At 39.3% G+C, this 12,811-nt stretch overlaps 1 protein-coding gene across 2 annotated transcripts in view; it reads left to right on the forward strand.

Moving 5' to 3' along the window:
• Positions 1-12,811, forward strand: part of RNF115 (ring finger protein 115) — an 81,355-nt gene that overhangs the window by 43,057 nt on the left and 25,487 nt on the right. For both annotated transcript variants that reach the window (XM_007977298.3, XM_007977299.3), the window contains one exon: positions 10,364-10,572. In XM_007977298.3, the coding sequence (XP_007975489.1) occupies positions 10,364-10,572 (209 nt within the window). The remainder of the gene's footprint in view (positions 1-10,363; positions 10,573-12,811) is intronic.

The following is a 12,811-nucleotide window of genomic DNA, read 5'->3' on the forward strand; positions in this document are numbered from 1 at the left end:
GTAGTGAGTGCTTGATACATTTTAGCCATTATTAAGACCTCATAGAGGAGGTAAAACTTGCACTGGAGCCTTGAAGAGTAGGTGGAATTTAGATAAGCAAAGATGTGAAAATTATCTCAAAATAGTATTCATAAGCTGTAAGGTTTTATGCTTATGTCCCTGAAGAAAAAACAGAAATAAAATTATATATAGAAACTAAAGTTGTTTTTCTTTTCCCCACTTTAGTTGGTAATTTCAGCAAAGACTTATGCTCAGGTTTGCTCTATTTTTCTTTAGCCAGAGCTATTTGTACAATGAGGTGGTTATTTTCTATAAGTAACATTTACTGATAGCTGAATTCTTAAAATACTGACTGTATTAGAAGAGGCTCATTCCAAGAAAATTTCTGACAAAATCGGTATTGACTTTTTTTTAAAAAAATGAGACTGGGGTAGGAGATAAGAGACTAATGGGATAGAGAGAAGGTAGGGGAGGGTTGCCAGTTACATGGGAGCAATGTTTGAATAATGTGTAAGGGCCAGTGGAGAGTGAATCTGAAAATGTTGCTAGCAATTTGTAGAGAGAAGACATTGCTGTACTAAGCTCCTGCTGGTAATCTGGAAAGTGAGCCCCATAGCTACCTGAAGGTTTCATTGATTACTTGCACTTCTGACCATGACCTGGTGCCAGTGGGTCATCTGATCTTAGAGTCTCGGCTTACCTGAATGGATCACTTCAGTGCAAGAGTGGCTCTGGCGGCTGCCTCAGATTAGGAGAAAATAAGATACATGGCTTTCTGGAAAAAAGAGCTCTCAGGTATGCACAAGAGGGCAGGGTGCTCTGAGCTGTCTGATTTATATGTATTTAAATAAAATTTGTTTTTGTTACATAAGCAGCATTATAGTGGCAGTAAAAAAAATTAAAAATATGTATCTTCAGTTTCACAATTTTTTTTTTTTTTTTTTTTTTTTTTTTTTTAAAGACAGAGTCTCACTCTGTTGTCCAGGCTGGAGAGCAGTGGTGCAATCTCGGCTCACTGCAACCTCCACCTTCTGGGTTCAAGTGATTCTCCTGCCTCAGCCTCCTGAGTAGCTGGGGCCACAGGCGCATGTCACCACGCCTCGCTAATTTTTTGTGCTTTTAGTAGAGACAGGGTTTCACCATGTTAGCCAGGATGGTTTCAATCTCCTGACCTCGTGATCCGCCCGCCTTGGCCTCCCGAAGTGCTGGGATTACAGGTGTGAGCCACTGCGCCCATTCGAGTTTCGCTATTCTAAGAGCTCCCTTTTTCCATACATTTCCTTTCAGATTTTGTCCTAAGGCGTAGATACTGAAAAATAACAACCTTAAGCTTTTTTGTTTTTGTTTTTTTGAGACGGAGTCTTGCTCTGTTGCCCAGGCTGGAGTGCAGTGGCATGATCTCGGCTTACTGCAACCTCTGCCTCCTGGGTTTGAGTGATTCTCTCACCTCAGCCTCCTGAGTAGCTTAGATTACAGGCCCCCACCACCTAGCGTGACTAATTTTTGTATTTTTAGTATTTTACCAAGTAAAATAATTTATATTTTTTGTAATTTTGTATTTTACCAAGTTGGCCAGGCTCGTCTGGAACTCCTGACCTCAGGTGATCCTCCCGTCTTGGCCTCCCAGAGTGCTGGGATTACAGGCATGAGCCACCGTGCCTCGGCCTAAGCTTTTTTAAAAATGAGAAATATCTGCCGGGTGTGCAGATCACGTGAGGTCAGGAGTTCCAGACCAGCCTGATCACTGTGGTGAAACCCCCCCAGCTTTACTAAAAATAAAAAAATAACTGGGTGTGGTGGTGGGCACCTGTAATCCCAGCTGTTCGGGAAGCTGAGGCAGGAGAATCGCTTGAACCCAGGAGGCGGAGGTTGCAATGAGTTGAGATCGCACTACTGCACTCTAGCCTGAGCAACAGAGCAAGACTCTGTCTCAAAAAAAAAAAAAAAAGAAATATCCCATATTCTCATTACTTGATTATAGCTTTATGCATTTTTTAGCATACTTCTCATTTCTCATATGCATACCTCATAACTGTTCAGAGTTGCTGTCATAAAAGTATATCGTATTTCTGCCTCTAAAAATTTACTTGGTATTATGTCATAAACCTTTTACTTGTCTCTCTATAGTTAATAGAATTATAGCTGGACGTGGTGGCTCACGCCTGTAATCCCAGCACTTTGGGAGGGTGGAGGCAGGCGTATCGCTTGACCCCAGGAGTTCAAGACTAGCCTGGGCAACATGGTAAAACCCTGTCTCTACAAAAATAAAAATAAAAAGTTAGCCAGGTGTAGTAGCATATGCTTGTAGTCCCAGCTATTCGAGAGGCGGAGGTGGGAGAGTCTCTTGAGCCTGGGAGGCAGAGGTTGCAGTGAGCTGAGATCGTGCCACTGTACCCCAGCCTGGGTGTCCGAGTGAGACCCTGTCTCGGGAAAAAAATAAAATAAAAAATTTTAGGACTTCATATTCTTTAATGGCTACACTATATTTATTAAACTATTATCCTGTGTTAGGCATGTCTAGTTATATATGATGGTTGATCATTGATCATACTTCTTCTACCTAAGTCTACAACATACTGAGAAATAAAACAGAACACCGGACAGATGGATATAAAAATTTTTATTCAGCTGAATTGGAACACAAAGTTGAACTGTGGCCAAATGGACATCCTAAGTTTATACAGGATGACCTACCTGAGAATTAGAGTCTGCAGAGCAGGCACACATAATCAGAACTTCTTATTTTGCATTTGTGCAACTTCACTTGCTGGAGAAATGTGAAATCATTAGAGATTAGACTTTGCCATTCACTAATCAGCTACATCATTCCTCTGTTGAAGAGTACATACAATACGATGCCCTTTACATAAAATTCTAAAAAATGCATACCACAGAAAGATCAGGGGTTGCTTGGGGATGGGGAGGAGCAGGAGGGAAGGATTATAAAGGCACACGAAACATTTCGGAGTGATGAGTATCTTCCTTGCTTTGCTTTAATGTTTTCACAAAATGACCTGTGAACTTTTTCGAGATTACGTTTCTAAGGTTAATAATTACAAAATTATTTACCCTTAATTGACTCATCTTTATAGACTCTAATATTATTTTTTGAGATATAATTCATATACTATGTAATTCACCCTGTTAAAGTATACAACTAAGTGGTTTTAGTATATTCACAGAGTTGTACAACCGTTACCACTGATTTAGAACTTTTTCATCATCCCCAAAAAAATCCCCATACACCTTAGTAGTCACTACATACTTCTCCACAGTTCTCTCAGCCCTAGGCAACCACCAATCTATTTTCTGTCTCTATGGATTTGTGTATATAGGATATTTGTTATAAATGAAATCACGTAATATGTGAACCTTTGTGACCGACTCTTTTCTACTTAGCATACTCTTTTCAAGGTTCATCCATGCTGTAGCGTGTATCAGTACTTCATTCGTTTTTATGGCTGCATAATACTACATTGTATGGATATTCCACATTTTTTTTATTGTTCATCAGTTGATGGACATTTAGGTTGTTTACACTTTTTGCCTGTTATAAATAATAATGCTGCTCTAAATATTTTTGTACAAGTTTTTGTGTGATCATATGTTTTTAATTTTCTTGATTATATAACTAGGAGTGAAATTGCTGGGTCATTTGGTAACTACGTTTTTGAGGACCATACCATAATATTTTAAGAAGTGCTGATGTGATCATGGTTAGTGTAGAGCAAGTTCTGCTAAATGGAAGATGTTGTCCATCCTGTTTTTTATTTTGAATGTGTAAGTAGTTCACCCCAAATATTTTCAGAAATACTGTCATTGTACTTATATTCAGAGTAATGTTTTCAGGTTTTCAAGGCAAAACTTGTCCATCTGTCTCTGTGATTCTTTAGACTGTTTTAGCAAAACTCTATGATAGTGTTCCCTATGAGTTTTTACTTACGTAAGCTGTGTCCTAAATACCCAGTTTTGTTGTATGAGCTTTTTTTTTTTTTTTCTTTTATGCTTATCTAAGTCTACTCAGAGACAAATGACCTGAAGCTATTTTAATCCTTAGTGCTGATTTGGTATAAATTTGTGAGGTGTGCTCTGCTGTCCTGTGTTCTTTGGTCAGGGTACACTATTATTTTGAGATTAAAATAGGCCACAAATACATTGACTGTTATTATTAATTTGCACTAATTTGCACTTTCTATACAAGTTGAAAAATGCCTCGTTATGATGTTGAAGCTGTTTTTTATTGTTGTTGTTGTTGTTGTTGTTTTTGCGACGGAGTCTCGCTCAGTCTCGGAGGCTGGAGTGCAGTGGCGTGATCTCGGCTCACTGCAAGCTCCGCCTCCCGGGTTCACGCCGTTTTCCTGCCTCAGCCTCCCGAGTAGCTGGGACTACAGGCGCCCGCCGCCACGACCGGCTAATTTTTTGCATTTTTAGTAGAGACGGGGTTTCACTGTGTTAGCCAGGATGGTCTCGATCTCCTGACCTCATGATCCACCCGCCTCAGCCTCCCAAAGTGCTGGGATTACAGGTGTGAGCCACCACGCCTGGCCGAAGCTGTTTTTAAGCATGGATCCTTTAGAAATTTTATATATTATTAGGTGTGGTAACAATTTATAGTCATCTAAAAGTATGTTAGTATCAAAGCAGATTATTATGAACTTGGTGCTTGACTTTTCTTCCAGTCAAGATTTTAAATATTTTATTTTTAAATTATAATGAAACTAATGGTTACTTTGAGAGTTATTTTCTGTAAGCAAATGTTGTGGAATCATATATAGTAAGGGAATCATAGATTTCTTCTTGTAATTACCTTAGTGAGATAGATGATTGAGAACATGGAAGAGTCTGCTCGTACTTTTTCACTTATTGAAAACAAGTATAGTTTTAGGTTTTTAAATCTTGCGTTTACTTTGGAATTTTGGGTCAAGAGAATTCTTGTGTTCTAGACAATTTTTCAGACTAGAAACCAGTGATCTCTAATAGATGAAGACTGTAACTAGAAAGTAAAGGGAAATAAGGCAGATTTGATAAGAAGTGCAAATGGCAGTTAAAATGAAAAGGTGTTTTATGTCACCAGTATTTAGAGAAATCTTTTTTTTTTTTTTTTTTTTTTTTTTTGAGACAGAGTTTCACTCTTGTTGCCCAGGCTGGAGTGTGCAATGGCGTGATCTTAGCTCACTGCAACCTCTGTCTCCCGGGTTCAAGCAATTCTTCTGCCTCAGCTTCCCAAGTAGCTGGGATTACAGGCATGCTCCACCATGCCCAGCTAACTTTTTGTATTTTTAGTAGAGACGGAGTTTCACCGTGTTAGGCTGGTGTTGAACTCCTCACGTCAGGTTATCCACCCGCCTCAGCCTCCCAAAGTGCTGGGATTACAGATGTGAGCCACTGTGACTGGCCGAGAAATCTAACTGATGTTTTTACTCTGCATATTATTTTTTGTTCTTCAGCTTATGTATTGGAATTTTTAAAACTTTTAAAAAAGGTTGGTCAGGCTGGGTGCGGTGGCTCATGCCTGTAATTGCAGTGTTCTAGGAGGCCAAGGTGGGTGCATCACCTGAGGTCAGGAGTTCAAGACTAGCCTGGCCAACATGGTGAAACCTCGTCTCTATTGAAAATACAAAAATTAGTTGGGCACGGTGGCAGACGCCTGTAATCACAGCTACTCGGGAGGCTGAGGCAGGAGAATGGCTTGCACCTGGGAGGCGGTGAATGCAGTGAGCCAAGATCGTGCCACTGCACTCTAGCCTGGGCGACAGAGTGAGACTCCTTCTTAAAAAAAAAAATGTTGGTCAGAGTAGTGGTAAATGTAAGCTTTTATACTCTGGTAGGAGTCTAAATTGGTACAGTAGCCCCCCCCTTACCCTGTGGTCAACCAGGGCCTGAAAATAGGTGCGTATACTACAATAAGATATTTTATTTTATTTATTTTTATTTTTTTGAGATAGGGTCTTGCTCTGTTGCCCACGGTGAAGTGCCATGGAGTGATCTCGGCTCACTGCAATCTCAGCCTCCTGGGTTTGAGCGATTCTTATGCCTCAGCCTCCTGAGTAGCTGGGACTACAGGTGTATGCCACCATGCCCGTCTAATTTTTTTATATTTTTAGTAGAGACAAGGTTTCACCATGTTGGCCAGGCTGGTCTCGAACTCCTGGCCTCAAGTGATCCTCCCACCTCAGCCTCTCAAAGTGCTGGGATTATAGGCTTGAACTACTATGCCCAGCTACAATAAGATATTTTAAAGTGGGGCACAGAGGCTCATAGTTCAATCCTAGTACTTTGGGAGGCTGAGGCAGGAGGATTACTTTAAGCCAGATATTTGAGACTAGCCTGAGCAACAAAATTAGACCTCATCTCTAAAAAAAATTTTCTTTTAAATTAGCTTAGTGTGATGGTACGTCCCTGTAGTCCTAGCTACTTGGGGGATTGAGGTAGGAGTATCACTTGAGCCTAGGAGATTGAGGCTGCAGTGAACCATGGTCACGCCATTGTACTCCAGCCTGAGCGACAGAGTTGAGACCTTGTCTCAAAAACAAAAAACAAAAAACCACATTCACAAAACTTTTATTATTATATATTGTTATAACTATTCTATTATTAGTTATTGTTAATTTCTTACGATGCCTAAGTTATAAATTAAGTTATAAGTTATAAATTAAACTTTACCATAGGTATGTATGTATATGAAAAAACATAGCATATAATTAGGATTCTGTATAGCTCACTGTAACCTCGACCTCATGATCTTGAGCTCAGGATCCTGGGTTCAAGTGATCCTCCCCACTCAGCCTCCTGAGTAGCTGGGACTTCAGGTGCATACTACCACACTCACCTAATGTTTAAATTTTTTGTAGAGACAGGATCTCACTGTGTTGCCCAGACTGTTCTTGAACTCCTGGACTCAAGTGATCCTCCTGCCTTGGCCTGCCAAAGTGCTAGGATTACAGGCATAAGCCACTGTGCCCAGCCTGTTTTTGGGTTTTCTATGTACACAAATTATTAGAATTATTAAGAGTTCAGCAAATTTTCTGTATACTAAGGTCAGTATACAAAAATCAGTTGCATTTCTGTTACCAGGAATTAACTATTAAAATACAGAATTTTAAAAAAAGATACTAAGGCAATTAGAAAGTCAGTTCAATGGGAAAATGGACAAAAGACATGAAAGAAGAGAAGACATAAAAGAGAAGGAATAGAGATTTAAAACTGATTTAGTTGAAACAACTGATGAGTGCTGAAAAAGTAAACTCTGTGTGATTTAACAAGAATATGTTTTAAATTTAAGAAATAAATGTGGCTGGGTGCCACGGCTCACGCCTGTAATCCCAGCACTTTGGGAGGCCGAGATGGGCGGATTACTTGAGGTCAGGAGTTTGAGACTAGCCTGGCCAACATGGTGAAACCCATCTCTACTGAAAATATGAAAAATTAGCCGGGCATGGTGGCACATGCCTGTAATCCCAACTTCTCGGGAGGCTGAGGCAGGAGAATGGCTTGGACCTAGGAGGTGGAGTTTGCAGTGAACCGAGATCGTGCCACTGCACCCCAGCCTGGGTGACAGAGCAAGACTCCATCTCAAAAAGGAAAAAAAAAAAAAAGAAAGAAATTTTTAGATTTCTAAAACATCAAAAAAAAAAAAAAAAAAAAGAAAGAAAGAAAGAAAAAGGGTGGGGGGACGCAGCAGGGAATAGAAGACATGGGAATGGCTGGTAAATATTACATGACAGGATGTTTAGCCTTATTAGTATATTAGTATCAGGGAAAGCAAACTAAAACCACAATGACAGGGTGATGTCAGTGAAAATGGCAGAGTAGGAGCTTCTAGGGGTCATCCCTCTGCAGAAACACCAAACACCTTGACAAAAAAGTCAGAATCAAGCTTATCGAAACTCTGGAAAGATAGTCAAAGGTTTACAGCAGCCAAGCAAATACTTCGCCAGAAGAAAGGGCACTGAAACAAGATAAGAGATCTTTGTAGCATTTTAGCTTACCCTAGCCTCACCTTCCTTCCTGGTATGGCTGCAGTCTTGAAGATGAGAGCCTGTGTTCCCCATGCTGGTGCCTGATTCCAGAGAGTGAACCCTCTTGCTCCTAAGGGGTTATGTGTTCTGTTTTGTCCTTTCCCCGAAGGACTGCCACTAGGGGCAAAAATCAACCAACCAACTAACCAACCAAACAAACAAAAAACCAGGGCAAACAATAGGATATTGAAAACCTGAGAGGAAAAGCTGTAGAGTGAGTTTTTGTGGAGGAATAGGAGCTTTGAAAAGCTGTTGTGGATGAGAAACTGGAAAGCCAAGTGCACAGCTCAGGGCAGTGTGCATGCTCAGAAAAGAGAAGGCCATTAGCTTTCACCTTGGCTTGTCTTTAGGTTCAGCACAAGCAGGAAGTGAGTATTAAGGCAGATTTATAAAGGCCCTGGCTAAGTTTTGAAGGAGTGCCCCAACAGCTAATCAGCAAAGACCTGGCGAGCATTTTACTTTTCTTTTTCTTTTTTTGGAACGGAGTTTCACTCTTGTTGCCCAGGCTGGAGTGCAATGGCATGATCTCGGCTCACCACCACCTCCATCTCCCAGGTTCAAATGATTCTCCTGCCTCAGCCTCCCTAGTAGCTGGGATTATAGGCATGTGCCACCACGCCTGGCTAATTTTGTATTTTTAGTAGAGACAGGGTTTCTCCATGGTGGTCAGGCTGGTCTTGAACTCCCAACCTCAGGTGATCCACCCGCCTCGGCCTCCCAAAGTGCTGGGATTACAGGTGTGAGCCACCGCGCCTGGCCGTCTTTTTCTTTTTTTGTTTCTTTTTTTTTTCTCTTTGGTTTATTTGTTTGTTTTGAAATGTGGTCTTTCTATGTTGCTCAGGTTAATCTTGAACTCGTTGACTCAAGCGATCCACCTCAGCTTCATGAGTAGCCAGAATTATAGGCACACACCACTGCACCCATCTCTTTTTGTTTTTATTTTTTACGAATTATAAATGTTCAGTTTTTTTTTTTTTTAAATTACGAAGCATGTGAAGAATCTAGAAAATATGCCTCATTCACAAGAAAAAAGAAATGAACAGAAACTACCCTGAGGAAGCACTAATACTAGAATTACTAGACAAAAAGTTTAAATCAGCTGTCTTAAGTATACTCAAAGAGCTTAGAGGACACCATGGACAAAGAAGTAAAGGGATTCAAGGTAATAATATCTCAACAAATAGAGAATATCAGTAAAGAGAATAGAAGTTTTTACAAGTAAGCAAATAAATTTTGGAGCTGAAGATTACAATAATTGATATGAAAATTCACTAAGGGTGTTCAACAAAAGATATGAGCAGACAGAAGAATCAGTGAACTTGAAGATAGGTCCACTGAAATTATACAGTTTGAAGAGCACACATTTAAAAGATTGAAGAAAAATGAACAGAGCCCAGGAGATGTGTGGGATACCAACATATGTATCATGGTAAGGAGAGGGAGGAAGGTGCAGAAAACATGTGTAAGAAATAATTGCCGAAACCATTTCAAATTTGACAAGACATGAATGTACACATCCAGGAAGCTAAGCTAACACCCAAGAAGGATAAACTCAAAGACATCCATACAAGACACATTGTAATTAAAATTTCAAAAGCCAGAGATAAAGAAAGAATCTTGGAAGCAGAGAAGCAACTTGTAACATATAAGAGATCTTAAATAAGATGAATTTCTGTTGATTTCTTAGCAGAAACCATGGAGGCTAGAAAGCAGTGGAATGACATATTTCAGGTGATGAAAGACAGACCTGCCAACCAATAATTCTAAATCTGGCAAAACTACCTTTCAGGAATTAAGGAGAAATCATGACATACCCAGATAATAGCTGAGGGGGCTTCATTATTAATAGACCTGCCCTGTAAGAAATGCTAAAAGGAGTCTTCAGGCTCACCACAGATCTATTAAATTTTCTTTTTGGCATAGGACCAAAACATATGTATTTTTATTAAACATTCGTAATTTTTCTTACACAGCAAAACCAAAAATCCCACATTGGAAGATCATTTTCTATTCACCAAATTGTTAAAAACTTTTTTTAAAAAAAGTCCTGTGATATCAAGTGCTTGCCAGGATGTAGCACAATAGAAACTCTTAAAACACTTGGTGGGTGTATAAATTGCTACAACCAGTTTGGAAAACAATTTGTCGCTACCCAGTAAAGTTGAAGATGTATGGATCATGTAATAGTTGTACAGACCAAAAACATAAAAACTCTTGTACTTCTGCAGCAGCAGACACATCCAGTAATAATCACGGTGGCCATTTGTAATATAAAAAACTGTAAACAATCCAGGTGTTTATTGATTGATTTTTCTAACACGTGACTTATTTCTGGTCTTTACTAGCTTTGGGGCCATTTGGATCACACAATGTTTTTTCAAGATTTTAGACCATTTCTAAGTGGCAATCCACTGGACCAAGATAATAGAGCCAATGAAAGGGGTCACCAGACTCACACTGACTTCTGGGGAGCAAGGCCTCCACGGTTACCATTGGGTCGGAGATACAGATCTCGAGGAAGTTCTCGTCCTGACAGATCTCCAGCTATTGAAGGGTGAGTTGTTGTTTTTAAAGTTATTTTTTAAGGTAGTTTCAGTGAAGGACAAATTGGTGTAATCTAATCTTTATAAGTGTCTCATACTTACTACCTTTGTGGACAAGATGGATGTAAGTAGAAAGAATGAAAGTGAAGCTAAATTGAATGTTAGTACTCACCTGATGATGAACTAGAGAGTGAGAAATGTTATACGTCTCTGATTAACGTTTTTATTAATGTCTTAGATTAATATATAGACGATATGTGTCTCAGTCCATTTTGTGTAGCTATAACAGAATGCCTGAGACTGGGTGATTTATAAAGAACAGAGATTCGTTTCTTATATTTCTGGAGGCTGGGAAGGCCAAGATTGAGGGATCTGCCTCTGGCGAGGGCCTTCTTGCTGTGTCATTCCATGTTTGAAGGCAGAAGGGCAAGAGAGCATGCATGAGCAAGAAAGAAAGGTGCCAGACTCATCCTTTTATTAGGAACTCACTCCACAATAACTAATCCACTTCCGAGATGAAGGCATTTAATCCACTCATGGGAGATTCATATCTTAAAGTCTCTACCTTTCAACACTGCTCCATTGGGGATTAAGTTTCCAACACATGAATTTTTGAGGAGGGCACATTCAAACTATAGCCGTATATTTATCAAAATTTCAAAAGGGTATCAAATATATAGGCATTAGGGTTAAATATTTCAACAGATTGGAACAATGGACTTAACATGAAATCGAATCAAGTATCTGCTTTTTGTGAAGAAAGGAAACAAATTTAATAGGATAAATATAAAGTCTTATGACTGTAAAAACATTCATGTAATACATGTTTGTTGAGTGTCTTTTTTGTATGGGGCACTGTACTGGACAGTAGCAGCACAATGATGAGTCAAATAGATGGTTTTGCTCATGGATCTCATTTAGTTGGAATAATAAAAGTTAATTTTATTAAGTGTTTACCATATGTAGAGGACTGTGCTTCATGCTTTATCTGCTTTATGTTGTTTAATTTGTGTGAAGTAATAGGTGCTATTGCTGTTTTCATTTTATAAAATAATTAACTGAGTCTCAGAGAAATAAGATAACAGCCATTGGTGTATCTAAGACTTGAATTTAGGGCTTTATGAATCTAGTGTGGCACTGTCTCATATGGTAGCTGCTAGCCACATGTAGCTATATGTTTACATTTAAGTTAACCAAAAGTTAATAAAACTCAGAATTCAAAGACCTCAATCCCAAATAGCTATATTTTGAGGGCCCATTGGCCACATGTAGCTAATAGTTACAGTATTTGACAGAACATATTATAGAAAATTTCCATTATCTTAGAAAGTTCTATCGAACAGTGCTGTTCTAGAGCCTACACTCCCCCTCTCACCCAACACACACCTTCTAGGCTTTATTACATTTTACTATACTTGCTTTATTACATATCTATCCATCTAGCTCTCCATTAGTTCATCTTATATTTTGTGCATTTCAAAGTTAGTTGCAGACATCACTTCATGGAACAAATACAGGATATGGGAAATCTGATTTAATGAGATTGTCTAGGACAAAAATCAGTGAAATCTTACATTGTTTTAATAGCTTATGGCACCCAGAGTTAAAGCTGCTATATCCTGTGCCAGTTAAACTGTGTGTAGATTACTTTCCCTTTTCTACCTGTTTTGAGATTTGAGATCCCATTATTGAGTTTCTCAACAATGGTTTGTCTAAACTTTTACCTCCTATGCATCTTTTTTTTTTTTCCTCCATTCCACCCACTAAATGGCCAATTTTGGAGCAGTGCTGTGATTCACTTTTCCTTGCTCCTTTACTAGGGGATGGTTCAATACTGCTTTAGAAAAGTCACATAAATGTTCCCAATCGTGCCCCTGCAGATAGAAGGTGCATTTAATCTCCACCAGATTTCATGCTTTTGATTAGGCTTTTGTTTTGCATTCCCTCAACAGATATTTTAATTTTCACTAAATTTCATTCTTCAAATTTCTTAGAAGCTGATTTATATTCTCCTTTATGAAAATTGGGGCCTTGGGCATGAACTCCCCAAATCGCTGTGCCCAGCTCTCTATATCAACATTCATTTCTCCTTCCAGCCTCCTGAGATGAGGTGTCCTTTGTTTTTTTTTCAAGGCAAGCCTATCAGCCCATGTTCTGACCCATTCTCTAGCTGTTTCATCTGGGATTTTGTATCATCCACCTTCTTCTGCCTGCTTTCTTTCCCAGTTAATGCCCCTTGGCCACTGTTTT

The sequence above is a fragment of the Chlorocebus sabaeus genome, chromosome 20 (assembly GCF_047675955.1).
Source record: "Chlorocebus sabaeus isolate Y175 chromosome 20, mChlSab1.0.hap1, whole genome shotgun sequence".
Taxonomy (NCBI): Eukaryota; Metazoa; Chordata; class Mammalia; order Primates; family Cercopithecidae; genus Chlorocebus; species Chlorocebus sabaeus.